The sequence below is a fragment of the Pelobates fuscus genome, chromosome 8 (genome assembly GCF_036172605.1).
Source record: "Pelobates fuscus isolate aPelFus1 chromosome 8, aPelFus1.pri, whole genome shotgun sequence".
NCBI lineage: Eukaryota > Metazoa > Chordata > Amphibia > Anura > Pelobatidae > Pelobates > Pelobates fuscus.
In genome coordinates this window covers 158,286,969-158,306,429 of record NC_086324.1, presented here as the reverse complement: position 1 = coordinate 158,306,429, position 19,461 = coordinate 158,286,969, and the positions used below count along the sequence as shown (strand labels likewise).

General features: G+C 41.6%; 2 protein-coding genes across 3 annotated transcripts in view; one reads left to right on the top strand and one right to left on the bottom strand.

Moving 5' to 3' along the window:
- The window catches only part of GRID2IP (Grid2 interacting protein), a 104,699-nt gene extending 100,405 nt beyond the window's left edge, over positions 1-4,294 (bottom strand). The window contains exons 1-2 of the mRNA XM_063430504.1: positions 4,157-4,294; positions 2,519-3,102 (exon numbers count right to left, since the gene is read on the bottom strand). Coding sequence (XP_063286574.1) covers positions 2,519-3,102; positions 4,157-4,226 — 654 coding nt within the window. The 5' untranslated portion in view covers positions 4,227-4,294. The remainder of the gene's footprint in view (positions 1-2,518; positions 3,103-4,156) is intronic.
- ZDHHC4 (zinc finger DHHC-type palmitoyltransferase 4) overlaps positions 1-18,034 on the top strand; it is a 71,211-nt gene extending 53,177 nt beyond the window's left edge. Inside the window, exons 1-7 of one of the 2 annotated variants that reach the window (XM_063430502.1) lie at positions 10,892-10,973; positions 11,119-11,248; positions 11,876-11,925; positions 13,590-13,768; positions 13,872-13,997; positions 16,112-16,356; positions 16,890-18,034. In XM_063430502.1, the coding sequence (XP_063286572.1) occupies positions 11,126-11,248; positions 11,876-11,925; positions 13,590-13,768; positions 13,872-13,997; positions 16,112-16,356; positions 16,890-17,141 (975 nt within the window). In that variant the 5' untranslated portion in view covers positions 10,892-10,973; positions 11,119-11,125 and the 3' untranslated portion in view covers positions 17,142-18,034. Of the gene's footprint in view, positions 1-10,891; positions 10,974-11,118; positions 11,249-11,875; positions 11,926-13,589; positions 13,769-13,871; positions 13,998-16,111; positions 16,357-16,889 lie in introns of those variants that run through there. The other variant, XM_063430503.1, reaches the window with a different exon arrangement.
- The last annotated feature ends 1,427 nt before the right edge of the window (positions 18,035-19,461 follow it).

The window sequence follows — 19,461 nt, the reverse complement described above, 5'->3', positions numbered from 1 at the left end:
GCAGGCAAGAGACAGACATCATACCTCCCAAGCCAACTGGCCCTGTTTAGGAAGGACAGTCCATAATTTGACCCCAAATCCCTCTCTCCCTCTTTTCTATCCTAATGTCCCTCTTTCTAGGAGTTCCATATTGTTGGTGTGTCTGAGTGTATAACAGAGCTCCACAGCAATAATACTCCCAATAATGTGTCTGAGTGTATAACAGAGCTCCACAGCAATAATACTCCCAATAATGTGTCTGAGTGTATAACAGAGCCCCACAGCAATAATACTCCCAGTAATGTGTCTGAGTGTATAACAGAGCCCCACAGCAATAATACTCCCAGTAATGTGTCTGATTGTATAACAGAGCTCCACAGCAATAATACTCCCAGTAATGTGTCTGAGTGTATAACAGAGCTCCACAGCAATAATACTCCCAGTAATGTGTCTGATTGTATAACAGAGCTCCACAGCAATAATACTCCCAATAATGTGTCTGAGTGTATAACAGAGATCCACAGCAATAATACTCCCAGTAATGTGTCTGAGTGTATAACAGAGCTCCACAGCAATCATACTCCCAGTAATGTGTCTGAGTGTATAACAGAGCTCCACAGCAATAATACTCCCAGTAATGTGTCTGCGTGTATAACAGAGCTCCACAGCAATAATACTCCCAGTAATGTGTCTGAGTGTATAACAGAGATCCACAGCAATAATACTCCCAGTAATGTGTCTGAGTGTATAACAGAGCTCCACAGCAATAATACTCCCAGTAATGTGTCTGAGTGTATAACAGAGCTCCACAGCAATAATACTCCCAGTAATGTGTCTGAGTGTATAACAGAGCTCCACAGCAATCATACTCCCAGTAATGTGTCTTTAAACTACAATAAATGTGTTTAGAAATCAGTCTGTGTGAATAAGATACATCGTTCTTGTTCTAAATTAAATTTTACTTGCATAACTTGTTATTAGTAAGTCACCTAAAATGTCTCAGAACAGGCCCTTCCCTGGCCACACACCGCCCCTCTAACCCCTAAATTTAAAGTGTCCTTCTTTGTCCATGTGAAATGTTAGGAGGCATGCAGATTTCTCCAAAATATTGCCACTTAGGGAAACAAAAGAAAGAACAAGTAACACCAATTTGTTCGCTTCTTTGGCACCTATTGGGATAACAACATTTATCTCTCACTACTATTTTAGGCAGTGGAGCATTTAACCAGCTGGTTCTAGTACCCACACGTGTGACACTGTTAGTATTCTGCTAATAAGCGAGAAATCCTTTGGTCACAGCTCCAAGAGATACTTCATTTGAGGCCCCCCGAGGAATGAGCTGACTTACCAAGGGGCCTAGCAGAAATTCTGCTATAGGGAATCATATTAAAAGCTCACCAAGGTTCGAAGGAAGCAAGCACGTCAATAAGTCATCTGTTTAAAATAATTTCAATATTTGATACTAATACTCCAAATGCCACTAAATGTCTCAAGCTGTGTAAGAGCTGTGTCACATTCCTTCTGAATTAATGTGAAAACATGCAATAACGCTCACTCTGTAAAAATAAGCCAAAACCTGTATATCTCTAATATTAGACAGTTCCATATTCAGGAAAGCCAAGGAGATCCAGATTCATGCATTTAATACTGATTTGGTTATGCTATCTGCCATTGCTTGTTGTCATGTGTATTCTATTACAATGTTGTATTCATATTAAGTTTGCGAGGTATTAATGGAAACCATACATTTTCTGGACATGGTGCCACTGATTAAAGCACTTAAAAATCAATAACTTGTGCTATAGGTATAGAGATAAGGCCACTATTAGCCAAACGACAAATGGCAAATGTCCTGTGACCTGCGTCAGACATCCGATGATTCTGAATCTGATTGTCAATGTGTGCAGTAAAATGCGTTGGGGTTTATTCAGTAATCGAAAAATTGTACTGAACACAAAACCAAACTGCTAACCTTAGGCCAAAATAGGTGATATGGAACAAATTGTTAACTCCAGTCATGGTTTTGCTTAAATTTAGCAATTCTGTTTTCTATTCATTCCCATTTGCCACCTATTGAATAAACCCTATTAAATGTGTGCAATTTGTATTGCATGAGAAGTCAGGCTGGCAGTAGAGATACCCAGAGTAGTGCATTTGCCAGTCTATTACTGAGCGGTGCCAACACAAGGAAACGGATTACCAGCGTGCAAGTCCTGAGATTAGAGTGCAACCCAAACGAAGCAAACTTTTATCTGCAGTGTTATAAAGTGAGAACACCCAGAATGTGACAGCAGTATCTTTCTGCACATATAATCCTAGTAACCAGGGTTATTACACAGGGGTTTTTCAGGATATTCCTCGTAATGCATTATTACGGCATAAGAACCTTTACATATATATGTAACAGCTATATAGCACAAGATAATGTTAGGAATATTGGAAAATACTTACTATTTTGGCCTAAAATTTGCAATTTCCTTGTCAATTAACATGAATAAACCCCACAGATGAACCTGGCGCTTAGGTGACTATGACTTACTTTTCGCTTGAACTCCTGAGCTTTAAGCCTCTGCGTTTGGCATGCATTTTCTGATCCTTTACCGCTAGCACTATATGCCCTGCTGTGTCGCTGCCTCCGACTGACACACAGGAGTCCCAGTTGTAGTGTATCCTCTGACGAAGACGAAATGAGCTGGGTAGCGTCAGAAATATCAGTTATCGGAATCCCATTGACCTCTAGAACATAATCTCCCATACGAACCCCTGCGTGAGATGCAGGGGAACCAAGATTAACACTGGATACTTGCAGAGTCCTCCCACCGGTCAATCTGAGACCAAACTCCTCCTGAGATTTGCGTCTTAGCACCAAATGCTGGATTCTGGAAATTACCCCGATGCTGGGCGGAACACTAAGGCATTCTCGACCTAGTTGTATCAAAGACTCACAGTTCAGTGAGGACACAGGCCTTCCTTCCACCTCCAAAATCTGGTCACCAGGCTGTAGACCAGCCAAATGGGCACAGCTACCAGGTTCCACCCACAGTATGTAACAGGGTCCTGCGCCTACTAATCCAAAGCCAAATGCTTCTGGCCAGCCTTGATTGGTGACCGGCATGGATAGGACTGCAAAGAAAGAAGAAGTTGGTAAGCATTCATTGCGTGTACAAATACGTCTCCATGACTGCCAGCTCTTGGGCCTTAATCCTTTATCATTTACATATGTTTAAATGATCCAGAATTATATTCAGAAAAAATAAATACTTGCCATAGGTGCCAACAGTCCTGGATTTATCGGGACACTTCCTGCATTTTGTGGTACTATCCCAGCAAAAATAGAACCTGTTGTGCATTTCAAAATCTGACCTTTTCCAACAAAAATGCAATGATTTACAGAAAAAGGGGCAGCATGCCATTGTCTCTACCTCCTCTCCTGCATTATTTTGGTGACTTCACCACACCTACTTCCAATGGTTTGTTTTGTTTTTTTCTTTCCTTTCTTGTTATCATATAACATTAAATAAACATTAAATAAAGAATTATAAAAAAAAAAAAAATTAAAGAAAAGGGGGCAGCAAAAACCACTACATTTTCCAATGAAATTCTAGTCACTATTCTTTAACCACAGTGTTAGTGCTCAGTCAGTATCACCCTATGTGCTAGATTTTATTAAATGGCATTAACGTATCTCTTGTGATTAAATAGCATTTTCCCCAAAGACCTCAAGAAGAAAATTACTATTCTATTACAAGAGATAAGCTTAGGTATTCTAATAGAATCTAGTTCTATAACTCTTATAAATAGAAAATAAACCAAAAAGGCTATACATAAACTAGGATGAGACCGACAACAGAATTAGACATACAGAGAGGATTATTCTAAACTTCAAAACGCAGAGACTTACAGTCTGAATGGAAAAATGTTGGCAAATATTGCTAATTTGTAAACATTCTTCAACTACACGACTGAGAGCTTGGCCTTTATTACAGCCTAAATGTCTTAATGTGTATTTCAATTTCCTACAATAGAGAGTTTACTGAATAAACCACACAGGGTTAATCATTAAGCTGGGAATTGTTGGGAATTTTTAACAATTCACAGATTGGTGATAACGCCTGACAGTGACTGTCCAGTAAGTCCCTTTCTACATACAACTCTCCGCGGACAACGGAAAACTCACAGAATTGTCTAGACTGATCTCTTGAATCCATGAGGAAGCGCTGTACGGAAAACCTGCTATTCACCTCCATGAGATGGGTAACCAGCACTACATACGTCACGTCCTACGATGGAGCCACAAATGGGTATGGGCTGAAAGGCCTCAAACAGCAGTACAAAGACTGTGACACAAAGACGCCAAGTAAACATGGCCAGATTCTTACAGTGACAGGTTCCAGGACTTAAAGAGCTCAGAAGGGAATTAGGAGCTGGACACCTAATGGGATAAATACGTGAAAAGGAAGCGTTCATAGGGAGAGACTGAAAACATGTCAGCGAGGACATACAACCGTAAACAAGCTGCATCAACTGTCCTGAAACAAGATATTTGTCAACTTTCTGGAAACGTTAAAATAAGTAATTATAATTAACGGAATAGGTAAACCACACAACATAATTTAGGGTTTAGCGTCACTATTACAGTGCTGTAGTAGTTATGGTGCTTAGAGTATCCTTTCAATACATTGCATTTTACCGTTTCTGTAAATATACTATTTATATTTATATCTATGTAAATGTTTCTGTTTTTATTTACATTGCATGATTTCTTATGCTACCACACGGTACAGCACCGAGTAACATGGCGCCACTTTATATCGATAAGTCATTATTTTTACACATTATTTTCACAGATATCTCGTCCTGCAGCTGGAACACCCGAGGGCGTTTTTTTTATTTTACAGAATAGTAGAATAGTATTATATAGGCAAGTCAAGGAGAAAAAAACAAAAAACAACAACTTCAATCTTAAACTAATTGCTTAGGGGACACGACCCCTGGTCTCCAGAGATAACTCTGAACCCTTTAAAGTTCAGTGATATTTCTTGAATTCACCATTATCAGATCCCCAAAAGACTGTAGTAGCACGGAATATAGGTCTTATTATATATATATATATAGTGTATATATGAGCATGTGTGCTTTTAATCCCATCCTCCACCCCAAATCCTCTCTCCCCTCATTGCTTACCTGCCCTTCTCCAAGCTTCGAGATGAAGGTGATCGAGAGAGACCAAAGAGTGCAAGAGCTTCTGTCTTTTTGTATCAGTTACCTTGGAGCGGTAGAGAAAAGTAGTCTCTATAGCAAGTGCTGTTGTGCGTTCTGTAACCTAATCAGCCATTCATTAGAAAAAAAGCCTGTGTCGTGCATTCACTTACACACAAAAAAAAAAAGTTCCACATGCGAAATGGTTGTAGACCACCCATCAAAGGGCAGATGATTCAGACCCCAAGGGATGAGGTACAGTGATATCAGATGAATGTATGCACACTGCGTTATTCTAGAGGTTACACATTGGGCCCCCGGGAAAATCAATTAATTCTTTGTGAGCAAAAAACTAGTGTCGACCACCCTGTAAAACTGTATACTTTGGAGATTACTCCAGGTCGTGGTGAAATGAATAAGGGACGATTACCAGGTTACCAGGTTAAAAAAGAAAATAACTTCAAAGTATTTTACTGAATACTATACTATTTTACTGAAGTTACTATGTCATGGGTCTAATAGAAACAATATACAAATGTAACTATTATTCATGAAGAGGTAATCAACACTTAGTTGGAAGTTACTAAATTGTATAAAACAAAAATTGCCTATAATATGAATTAACCATTTTTTTTATGATGGTCCATTTTTTTTTTAAACATAACTTTTTGGATGGTCCATTTTCTTTTAAATGTGTATTAAATATTTTGCACTTGACATAACAACAACAGGCAAGTTAGATGGGCCCAAACACTTCAAAACATTCAGGCTAATAGATCTTTTGGTAGATCTGGTAAGATCAAGTGATTTTTAAGTTAGATCTCACAAAATGAGATTTCACAAAATTACAGAGGTATTAGGTATTTCATGTAGGGGTAGCACCCCAACATAAAGGTTTAGGCAAAAAAAAAATGCTAGCTGATTTTTGTTTTATCGGGTAAGATCCAGCAATATCTATGTTACATTTCACATAATTACAGAGGTATTTGAAGATTTGATTTTGCCTGAAATTTTCATGTGGGCGGCTAGTCACCCGTATTAAAGAAACACTATACCATTAGGAATAGATATGTTTATTCCCAACGCTATATTGTCCCTGTCCCTACTTGGATTAAGGTCCCAGCACCCTGTGCAATAAAAATTTGAAAATTAAACATTTTACTTATTTTTTTCCAGTGCTGAGGCTTCCTTAGCGCTGCTGACCCCCATGACATCACAGAGGAGGCATTAGGCATATCCTACTCCACGATGGTCCAATCTAATACTCCTCACAGAGGAGCATTGGGGATCTACTGCACACATGTGCTGCGCGTATTCAAGCTGGGTGAAAAGAGTGGTCCTATAAAAACCTAATATCTCTGTAATTGTGTTAATGTGAGCATATATTCCTAATTCCATTTTTTTTTTTTTACATTTTGTTTTGCATATTTTTGCATTGCGTTATCTACATAAATTAGATTTATTATTATTGTTTCTATTTAAAGGGACAGTCTAAGTATTAAAACCAGCACATCTTAATATAGTGGTTTTAGTGCGTAGTTGCTGCCCATTGTATCTGGCAATGTAAAACATTGATCTTTCAGAGAAATTGATATATTTACATTTGCCAGAGAACCTATCAATAATGGCCGTCAGACTGACAGCCACTGGAAGACCTCAGTCTGTTAAATGATAGAGAAGACGATGAGAGAGTTTCAAGCTTGGAGATGATAGACAGAGGTGATGATAGAGTTTCAGGCATACAGTCGATAGATAGACAGATGCTGATAGAGTTTCAAGCCTAGAGATGATGATAGAGTTTCAGGAACAGAGATGATAGACAGAGTCTCGGGCACAGATATGATAGACAGAATTAATCATAGAGTTTCAGAAAGAGTGATGACAAACAGTAATGATAGAGATTCATTCACAGAGATGACAGGGATACCTCTTTGGCTTCAAAACAATGGATGCCAAACTAAACTTTATTGTCCCAAAACAATTTGGCAGCCCCACTAAATAGGGGAATAAGGGTTTTTCCAAAATAAATATACAGAGAGATGGTTAAACTGTGAACTGTGAACATTTAACTAAGAAACTGCAAATGTTAAATACAAATAGTATTCTTGGAAAAACAGCCGAGTTGGAGAATGCTTTCATTTCAGCTGTTTTCCAAAATTTGCAGTTCCCTAGTCAATAGTTCACATTTCCAGACTGGGTAAATTGCCCCATTAGCTGGGCCGAGAACAGAGTTGTATAATGTAAAATAGCTGAGTTTAAATAAAATGGGCTACTTTGGCCTATATATTTTGCCAGCTGCTTGTCAATTCATTAGAACGTGTCATTTTGTCAATGAACCCTGTAAAATACAGTAATGGTGACAAATCTGTTCCTGCCTCATCTGGTATAATATCAACCCATTTGTTTTCACGTTGACAGAAGGGCCGTGACCCAGCGTAGTAAAAAAAAATATATATATAATAATAACACGGTAGCTTGTCTGCTGCTACCAACTCTAAATTACCCACATTGTGTGCCAGACATGTCAGCGATGGTTTGGAAGTAATAATTAAACAGCCAAGTGATATGTAGCCCGCGCTGGGCTGGGCAGGTTTTTGTTTGCTGGTTGTATTGTCAGTGACAAGAGTGGGGACTTTATTGTTTTCCTGCCTGTGTGTGTTTCTCTGCGCACCTCTCACAGGGGCAGCATGTAACGTGAGATTTGGAAGATGACACTCTTAGATACAGAGCTCAGGTATCCTGAGATACATGCAGACAGAGCCATTGTGTCATTATCATCTGGTGCTGAACTTAATTGCACTTTCGAGGAGGAAGACACCAGTATTTATCAGAGAACCCCCGCCATCCCCCCAAATTATAATCTTTATAAACGGCAATGTACATGTGTGTGAAAAAGGATAGCCGTTATCACAGATGCATGTGAATCTAATAATAAGTGTGCCATTGAGCGTCCATTTAAAATGGACATGTCCAAATGACTAATCTGAACGATACCTTAAAGGAGCCACGTTCACCATAAATATTGTCATTATAGTGTTGTTCATAACAGTATAGGTTTCAATGTCATTAGTTGGTGCTTAGGGCTAAAAACTACACATAACTGCCACCACGGTTTCCCAAAGATTGGCTCAGAGTAATGGGACTTATATTCCATAGCTTTCATAGTGTCCATGTTAGGATAGGGGCCAATACACAATTGCTACATAGTACACTGCACTGCTGCACCCCTGGTTTTAATAACATGAGGTGTTATGAACAGTGGTGTAATGGTGGGGCACTTTTGTAACAGTATTACTATAATGATGCTCTATATTCAGATATCATTTACAATAGGTTGTCTTTGGCTGGGAAGTTCAAAATCACAATAACTATCTAGAAGCCTATGTGAACCAACACAGTTATTTTGTTTATGTGTGGCTTATTTGAGAGAAATACAATGAAGGTAAATGGAGGACCTGTAGGCTGGAGCCATCCATTTAGTCTAACATTCAGCGGCTTATCTGAAGCATACCATGAGCCAAAGTGCTGCCATTTTAACTAAATCTCCATTTCGTTTAGTTTAAATTCTGTCTTTCTTCAAGAAACCTGTCACAACTACTAACATGGAGGATCCATCTCATTCAAGGAAGATTCAAATCAATGTAAAAATTCAGAGCAACAATGAATAGGGAGTTGTCAAGGACCTTCATGGATTCGTTGGAGATGTACCAGACATGTTCCTATAGTATAAAGCTAAGCAGTCTTCAGAGTCAAGGAAAACGGAGGCATCCTTCATCTCTGCCCTTCTCTTACCTCCCTTCTGAAATAGTGATATAAGGAAGATGTTTTATTTTATGTCCTTGCACTTTACATGCCGTATAGGATACATTGTTCTTTGAAGGTTATAGTAATAGGAAGCTATAGATACATTTATCAAAACGCTGTAACTAAAAAGTAGTGCCAAGTTGTAAAAGTGCAGTAATCACTAATAGAACGTCTCCTGGTTTGACAGGTTTCCATGACAATAAATTTATAAATCACCTCCTTCCTCTGCTCTGCCCGTGACCTTCTCCTGTCCGCTGTTCGCACCCGTACGTCCAACTCACGCTTGCAGGACTTCTCGCGGGCGGCTCCCTTTCTATGGAATAGCCTGCCTACCGCCATCAGACTCTCCCTTAGTCTTCAATCATTTAAAGGACCACTATAGGCACCCAGACCACTTCAGCTTAATGAAGTGGTCTGGGTGCCAGGTCCAGCTAGGTTTAACTCTTTTTTCTATAAACATAGCAGTTTCAGAGAAACTGCTATGTTTACAAATGGGTTAATCCAGCCTCTAGTGGCTGTCTCGTTGACAGCCGCTAGAGGCGCTTTCAAGCTTCTCACTGTGATTTTCACAGTGAGAAGAAGCCAGCGTCCATAGGAAAGCATTGTCAATGCTTTCCTATGGACTGGCTGAATGCGCTTGCGGCTCCTGCCGCACATGCGCATTCAGCCGAGGAGGAGGAGAGTCCCCCGCCCGGCGCTGGAGAAAGAGGTAAGTTTAACCCCTTCCTCCGCCTAAACCCCGGCGGGAGGGGGACTCTGAGGGTGGGGGCACCCTCAGGGCACTATAGTGCCAGGAAAACGAGTATGTTTTCCTGGCACTATAGTGGTCCTTTAAGAAGTGCCTTAAAACCCTTCTCTTTAGGAAAGCTTATGGCCTCCCAGACTAACCTCTACCTCACATACCTGTCTCTTGCTCTCTCCTAAAGAGCAGCACTCTACTCTCTCCTCCACCTCTGCTTCACTCCCACCTTATTTGATTGCTTTTTCCTTTCGGAATGTGTTTTATACCCCATCTCCTATAGACTGTAAGCTCGTTTGAGCAAGGCCCTCTTTAACCTATTGTTCCTGTAAGTTTGCTTGTAATTGTCCTATTTATAGTTAAATCCCTCCTCTCATATTATTGTAAAGCGCTACAGAATCTGCTGGCGCTATATAAATGGCGATGATAATAATAGTAATAATTATAAATAATTGTATTCTCTTCCCCGCTCTACGGAGTCATACAGACGGAAGAATTTAGATACCGGTATCTTCCCAGAAAGCTCATATGGAGAGTTATTTACTAAACCCTGAACTGTTTAGAACAGTTGAATTTCACATTTCTGTAAAGAATATAAAAACTTGAAAGATCTTCCAAGTCAGCTATGTTTTCATGTAAACATTTACAGAGTGAATACAACCCACTGATTAATGCTAGCTTAAAAGAATACTCCAAGTACCATAACCACTACAGAGCCAATAGTAAATAGTCAAACCTGGGCTGGATGGTGCCTCGTTAGCTCTTCTTACTGAAGCCCTGCTGTGTTTTTGACCGAATGTCTTAGTGGCTCAATCTTAGCCAGTCCTGCTCCCCCAGGTTAGCTCAGTACAGAGAGCTTTTAGCTATGGATTTATATTATTATCATAATAGCGCCAACATATGTCGTAGCGCTGTATGTAAATTTTACAGTGGGGACATTTGACAGCAAGTGTACTGCAAAATCTTTGAGAAGCTGATAACACATTATAACCACCATCCCATTTATTTCTCTAAACTCTATTCAAAAACCTGGACCAAGATCGATTTATCTGGCGATCCTGCAGGCTCTAAGCGCTATGGGATGTCGGCCATCTTGCTGCTCCGAAGACGTTCTCAAAGCGGACATTGCCTTGCAAAACACGCTTGTGCAGACTTCCGGGTGTACTAACATGGCAACTTCCACTTGATCAAATCATGTTAATAAAGACTGCTGCTTGATTTTTAAGGAGACGAGTGTGTATATACATAGAGTGTAAGCATTGGATTCTGATACTATGCAGTTATTTTAAATAATATAGTAATATGTATAATTTATAAGATACTAACTGGCCATTAACGTGTATTGCCAGATTTTAGAACAATATTGTAAAGTGTTTCATCAATTTCTTTTGGTCTAGGGTTAAAATGGACTTCCTCTGGCTCTTCACCTTCTATCTCCTTTCCATCATTATGCTCGTTTCCATTTTCTGCTTTGTGTCTGGAAGATCCAGGAGTAGATTGGACAGAATATTTGGGAGAGCAGAGGAGGTGAGATTGCCCCCATAAACAAGGCTTTAGTTTTCTGTGACATGACCCAAATACATTTCACATTTTAAGAAACACTTGTGTTTATCAAGTTTGGGGGGGAAATAGCCTTTTCCCAGAATTATTTCAATTTTACTGTCCAAAAACGGGCACATTCTTCATCAGTTCTATACAGTTCCTATTTAGTAATTATCTAATTTTAGCAGTGGGGGTAAGGAGGGCTGGGCACAGCCAGTAGACAGGAGTGTCCTGACACATTTGACATAATGGAAAATATGCCTGTGCATTTGCTGTCCTTAAAGGAGACCTGTCACATGTCAGTCAGGGGTGCCCATATGTAAAACACTTATGTATGGGCTTAAATGCCATGAAACACATAAGAAATGCAAAACAACCATAGTTAATTACTCAAAATACAAAGTACAAAATTAGGCACTTGCACTATCAGGTCACAGAGTCCAGTGTGTAAGTGTGTAGGAAAGTGTGAGAACTGAGGAAAAATCGTGTATCAAATGGAGTGACCCTGTAACTTGAAAGCGCGTGAATATCCCTATTTGTCCTATTTATTTAACTCTACAAAATTGTATTTTCATAGTCATGCAGTTTATTAACAAGTGTTTATTTCGTCAGATGCTGTCCCTTGTGCTCCCTACATGGCTGCAGAGCTGGTTCCAGACGAGGTGAATAAGATAAAGTGATACAGGAATAATTATGCCATGACTTCCCAGAATGTGACTTCCACATTGGGTCCTACAGCCGTCATAGTTCAGAGAGATTGAAATGTTACTCCACCTGCCATGACCAATTCAGCTTTTGGAAGGGGTCGTAGAGCAAGCAATCTGTATTATCGTTTCTCCTATACAGAGCAATCTAAACTTTTGTGCCGGGTTTACTTGCACCCCTGGCACACATGACTTAGGCAGCCTGGAACTTTGTTTTCTACTAATTTTAAAGGGATATTGTAGTGTCAGGAATACAAAGCTGTATTCCTGGCACTACCAATCCCTCTGCCTCCCCCCTACCACACGCCCCCTCCTACCCAGTAAGTAAAGGGTTAAAAACCCTTTATTTACTTACCTTATCCCAGGACCGATGTCCCTAGGTGCTGGGTCGAAGCTCCGCCCCCTCCTTCATCCTGTGTCGAGCGTGGTCTAATGCGCATGCGCACTAGACCTCCACATAGGAAAGCATAGAGCCAATGCTTTCCCATGGGGAAAATCTGACGCTGGAGGTCCTCATGCAGATTGTGAGGACGTCCAGCATCAGATAAAGGATCAAAATTCCGTTTTGATTCCGGAATCACCCCCCAGTGGCTGTCTGGCACAATGTAAGAGCGGCTACCAGGAATGTCCCCTTAACCCTGCCTCCTTACTTTGTCTAAATTTGTCTTTTATTATTTTTCTCTTGTAGTCCCCACCCCTTGCCAACCCCACACTCCCTTCCTTGGTTCAGAGTTTATGCATGTACCCTGAGCCTGTGAGATCAGTCCAATCATATGCTTTAAAAAAATATATATATATCATTTATAAGGGAAGCAGTGATGCTGTGTGATGACAGACAGGACGTCAAAAGCATCGAGGAGAGCTTTGCTCAGAGATCATTTTCGGAGTTAATTTTATTGTACAATTTAGTTTTTTAAATTAAAATAAGGGGGGGGGGGGGGGGGGAGAAAGTTACTAGTACCCAATAGTGCGTTGTAAACAGAGGGGGAAAAGGAATAGTGTAAAAAAAAAATAAAAAAAAGTTGGAGTAACTCTTTGAAGGAACATTCTGTTAGAAATACATATTTCTAATGTTAGCGTGTTTTACTATCTGTTTATATTCACGGGTTCCCCCTTAAAAGTTAAAAAAGATTCACGTATGTCATAAAGGAGGGAAGAAGCCAGAAAATTAACAAGGTTATTCACTAAAGTGAATTTCAAATCTAAGGCCAAAGAAGCTGAACTGGATGTATAGCAGACCTAGAGAATTTTTCCATTTCGACTACTTTTACCTTTAGTGAAAATGCAAAGGGCATTTCAAGTTTTACTAAAGAACCCTGTGTATACCCACTGGTGTCTTGACGCATACATTTGCTGTCATTAATCTCTAACACAATGTATATCTCATTTAACCCCTTAAGGACACATGACATGTGTGACATGTCATGATTCCCTTTTATTCCAGAAGTTTGGTCCTTAAGGCGTTAAACAGCTTTATGTGATGATGTAGTAATAATGCAAGTTTTTCCTACGTCATAATATGTTTTGTCTCCTGCGTGTATCATTACCATAATTATTGATAATTACCAATTCCGAGGGACCACAATAATTTTTTCTCATTGCCAATCCTCTCTTCCCTGTAGGAGTGGAGCCTTTGTTGTTCTACATCTCATCCTGGATGCTTTGGTTTTTGCAGAGTACACCTGGGAAGTGTTTGGCTACTGTGTGGAACTGGAAATGCATTTGCGGTTTCTTTTATTGCCATATATTTTAATATCCGTCAACCTTTATTTCTTCTACAAGTGCTGTGTTACGGACCCAGGTATTATAGAATATCCTGAAGGACACTTTAATAAAATGTACAAAGCTCTGCTGTAAATAAGCGACGGCGAGTTAATTTATTAATATTGTCTCATCTCTTACAGGTGTCATAACCAAGCAAAATGTAACCTTGTTCACACAAGTATATGGATATGATGAGATCTTGTACCACATTGGCAATGTGTGTAAGACCTGTCACCTGTGCAAGCCAGCCAGATCCAAACACTGCGGTGAGAACTTCTAACTACTAGCATGGCGAATCTGTATTCATACAGCTTTACTTACACTGCAACTCCTATCATCCATTGGAAGGGGTGAACAGGAATTGCACTCTAAATTTCCAAATCTTGCCTTTTCCATGCAGAGCTAATAAATCAAAACAGGGTAATAGCAGGTAACTATACGAGTAAAAGGAAATGGGCTAAAAATCTTAACTTTTAATTCTACGCACGTAGGAGAACCCAGCTAGCTCGACAGTGCCAAGCAGGGCCGTGCAGTACTGTTCTCTTTGGCTGAATGCACTCAGCTGACCATCTCAGCCAGTGAGTGCGCTCCTTCATTGCCCTGATTAGCTCTGTAGATTCTTCTACCCGGAGAGTAACAGATGCAGGTTCTGTGGGCTCCAAGTGGGACTTGAGTACGTTTTCAAACTTTACGAAGATTGGGGATGGCACTGGGTCACTCCTGGCACCATCCTTAACCAGTCCAGCGGGCTGTAGTGGTCTTTTAATGCCCATCCCTACTATTTGGTATTCTGTTTTAGAAACATATCAGAATTATTTTGTTTTGACTAGTTTTAACAAGTAATTGGGGAAAAGAAAATGAAGGCTCACAAGCACAGATGGACACTGCATGAGTCACACATCTATCTCAGCAGATTGGATGCCAAAATCAAGTTCTTGGATAGATGTAGATATTTGGGTTGGTATGTGGCGGCACTAATTAATTGATTCTCAGGTTGGTAAACATGCATTGTGTATTCTATTCTTGTTATAATTTTAAGTTCAAATCAGTGCCTTATATTTTATGAAAAATGCCTCGTTGTTTTGGAGGTAGAAATATCCCAGCCTTGTGAATCTGTTTATAAACATCACACCAGGGTTGTCAAACCACACACACCAACCTGAGTTGTGAGTGTTTTAGTGACACAGTTTGACATCTTTGTATTAAAGGACCACACCGGGAACCATTACAAATTCAGGTCCATTAAGTTGTGATCGTGGCAGAAGGTGTCTTACCTCAAACTTTTGGGTTAAACAATTCGTTAAGTAGCTTAACCACTTAAGGTAAAGTCAGTGCTGTATCTACAGCAAAGCTGACAAGGCATTTACCTTGGGGGTGGCACTTTCAGGGGGCGGCAAAAAAAAAAAGCAACCCCCCCAAATGCCCTGCCAGCCTCTTGTCCTGGGGGGCCCACGAGCAGGCCACCTCAGGGCCTCCCGAGGCTGGCATGCACTGATGCAATAGGTGGGCAGCCAGCTCCCCTGAGCTCTCCTCTGCTCAGCTTCCTCGCGCACACCGCACTGATGCCGGAGCCAGAATATGACGTCACTCCAGCCCCAGCATTACTGAGATGCGCGCAAGGGAACGGAGCAGAAGGATCAGAGCTCCCTCGCCGCCTCCAATATGAGCCTGCCAGGACAGCCAGCAGCTGCCCCCCCCCCCCCCTCCCCTGGACGCCAGAGAATAATCCACTTGAGCACTCCCAAAGGTATTCTCTTTAAGTGTGTTAGTCAGTGTGTGTGTCAGTTAATGTGTGTCTTACACAGTGCACATATGTCTGTCAGCAAATGCGTGTGTGTGTTTGGTTAAACAGTGTGTGTGACAATGACTGTGTATCAGTCCGTGAATGTATGTCCGTGTATGCATTAGTGAAGGTGTGTGTCTGTCAGGAAGAGAAGTTTGGAAGAGGGTAGAGTGCTGCTGAGTTTTGTCATGCCTAGGGCAGCACAAAACCAGAATACATCTCTGGGTATGGTAACCACGATCTCCAATAAAAATAATGAACAAAAAGTGTGCGGTGGGTCAGGCAATTATCATTTTCACATTCACACCTGTCCTCCGGCATAGAAATGCATTCAACAAACTCAGACCTGGAACACAGAGACAGGGGAGTCACCAAGGGTGAATTGAGAGGAAATAAACATTTAAGGCCAAAGTAGCCAAACTGGAAGCATAGTTAACTTGGCATTTTTCTTTTCCAATTCTGCGATTTGTGTCGTGAATTAAAAACGCACTTTCAATTTCCTTTAAATTCCCGACATGGCTCACTTTCATGAATAACCCTGGCAATGTCAGTATTTTAGCAATGCTATTCCTATAAATTGGTTTCTCTCTGCCCTAGGTGTGTGTGGCTGCTGTGTACAACGCTTTGACCATCACTGCGTCTGGGTAAATAACTGTATTGGAGCTTTAAACATCAGATACTTTCTGCTCTACCTCTTCAGTTTGACGCTCACTGTCCTCTCCTTGGCCTGGGTCATTACAGCATTCCTCCTGCAGGTGGTGCTGCTCTCTCACATGATGACTGCAGCCTATGTTAATATTGATGGACAGGAACATGTGATGAACATTGCCGTCATAATTCAGGTATCGTTTGTGGCGCTGTGATAGATTGACCGTGCGATTCAGTTATAGTCCAACCTATGCTGAACAAACTATGGACACTAGGATGGGAGGCAGCACAACTGATAATAGGGGAATCCCTCCAACCCATAAGAAACCTAGAACAAGTCAAACAACAATATACAGGTAGCGCCAAATAAAAACAGTTTTATTGTGGACTCTCTTTATATCCTGTGGGTTTTTCTTATTTATATACTATTGTGTTTGGAGTATGTTTCTTGGTGCTACCTGTAAATTGTGGTTTGACATGACATAGTCCAACCTATGCTGTTGCAACACTTTCATGTAAAACAACTAAACTGAGAATTGCTCACTGTCCTGATAGGCGTCTGTATGCAATAAGTGCAAACTTTGTAGCAACAAGTTCCTGTAAAGACCAGTGGCTGACTTATGATCTAGAGATTATGTTGTGATTTGCTCTGCATTTATTTCCCTTTCCTTGTTAGTCTGCATTTAAACACTAATTTATTTTTTACTTATTTTTTTTGTCCCTGCAGCACCTTTTCCTAACATTTCCTCGTATAGTCTTCACACTGGGATTCCTCATTGTTCTGGTGCTTCTCGTGGGAGGCTATGGATGCTTTGTGTTCTACCTGTGCCTCACCAACCAAACTACCAATGAGTGGTACAAGACAAGGAGGCACGCTTCTGCCAATAGGTCACTAACTGATAAAGGCTACTCGAAAGGACTTAAGACAAATATACAAGAAATATTCCTCCCCCATTCATTCTACAAGAAGGGCAGATAAACCACTCAATTTCCCAATCTACAAAGCCAATATCATGAGGACCATGGGGGTTTACTTATACAAACGAATGTGGAAAGGGTTCAGAGTTATTCACTAAACTAGGAAATGGAATTCTCATTTTAGACCAATATAATGAAACTGACAATATTGTTTCAGGATTTTTGCTTAATAAGCTATTTTGGTCTAAACGTTTTTTAGAATTCTCTTGAACTCCGTTTGAGTAACACGGAGTCTACCAGTAATCATGAAGACCCTCTTCAAGAAAGCAAGAAAACGGGGGCGGGGCCTGACAGCCAACATGGCAGGACGTGCTCTATGAGAGCTCCAGCAAAAACGGGCAGAAACTTGGCAATCCCGGCTACATTAACAATGCCAGCACCACACGGGATCCAAAAACAAGTGCAGGACCTTACCGGGAACAGAATGACACCCGACTTGCACCGCGTCACACTGCGAGCACAAGCTCCGACCATGCGGCCTAAACTGGAGCGGAGCCCGAGGCCTGGGGGAGGCGGCCGATCCCCCGGCATAGGACCTGCTCCCAAGCGCAACCTGACGACTGCCCCGCTGCCCCCCCCCCTCTGGACCGGCGGGGGATATCCCGGTCCTCGCAGGGGACGATTACCCCCCCTACACAGCTCCAAAAAGCGACGAAACATGAGGCTAAACAGGACTACAAGGGTCCAGTCAAGATGGCGGCCAAAGCACGAACGGCGCCAAAACGCTCCCTCACTAAGCCACCTGAAAGCATCTGGGAATTTCTTGAACGGCTCAGCAATCACTTATGGACCAAACTCCATATCAGAGGCCGGTCCCTCCACTTAGCAATATGTGCACTGGCGGCATGGATACGACCAGCGACCCGGCGCCAATTAGTCAGATACTTACCTACAGCCACCGGAGCGGTCTCAGGTCAGAAACAGAATCGGGGACCGAAGCGGCGAGAGCGGACGACATCCCTCCGAAACTAGCAGACGGTCCTACGACTACCAGACCGACACAATCGAACCCGCCCGACACACTCCCCACTCAGAGGAATCTGACCCTTCCGACCACCAAAGCGCAACCTGGCATATGAAGACCCGCACGGCAACCCGGAGAACGGTACAGCCTCACACCACCAAACCTGTCCTGCTCCAATGCCCCCCGCGACACCGACTGGCCACAGCATATTGCCGAGCGGATTCTTGCTGCCGGGCGGCGGGCCTCAAGGACTGGCGTAGGTTGAGGGCCTAAGGCGGACTGGCTGCATGTATCCCATACCTACCTGTCATTTTGCAGGGATACCTGTTGCTCCTACCTACAAGGTGGTCGTGAGCACCACTGGACTGCCGAGGACTCTGTTTCTTTTTGTTTTGCAAAGTACCTAAATCACTCACTGAGGTGCTCCTCACCCGACTACTCAAGTACCAGCCTTACTCACCTCAGCCTTAGCAGAGTGAAGCAGGTACCAGTGGACTGTTGAACTCCTCCTGTTATACTTCTCCTGGTTAGCTTAATTCACTTGCATCTTCAGATATTAATGCCAAATGTGGCAATGTAGTCAGTAAGCCAAGCATATATTGTTTTACTTGCTAATTAGACCTCCTTGGACTTCCTTTGCTACCCTGATGGTACCGAAGGGTCGGGGCCTACCCGACCTGAACAGCAAGCTTAATGCCTAAATATCATTGTTATTGTTTCACTACTCACCCCACAATCTGCCAGGCAGCTTGCCTACACTTTGTTACTAATGACAATGACTCCTACCACGCTTAGCTAGGCATATTACCTGCTGAATACTCTTAACCTGCTTCCACACTCACATATGTTTCACTCACGTAATGCTTGGGTTATGCTTAACTTTAACGCTCACAGTATGCCCCTAGCCCATAATTAATCCCAGGGGAATATCCCCCCCAACGCATAGCCTGTAGCTTGCTGCCAACTGTATTTAACTTGTGGAAAGCTTAAATATTATAACCGGGACGTCTCATCTCCCCTTGTGTATGTAGGTGGCTTGTTTAGCGACATTTACACGTGAGAACTGCCTTGTTAACAGCTACTCTTATAGCACACATATAGTGTTAACTGTTAAGAATTGTATTATATCCATAGTAGCATGATATCACATACGGTGCCTCCACTTACGTTAAGAGACGACAACAAAACTCTATTGCAAAGTTATGTTTTTTCATGATGTCCACCATACATTTATAATTACTAACGGCTCCAAGCGACAACCATGCAGCTTATAATGTCAATCTTTATTATCTGTTTATCTTGTTCACTTAACCCTAAAAATGTGCACTGCCTTCCATGCCATAATGCTGTTTCTCTC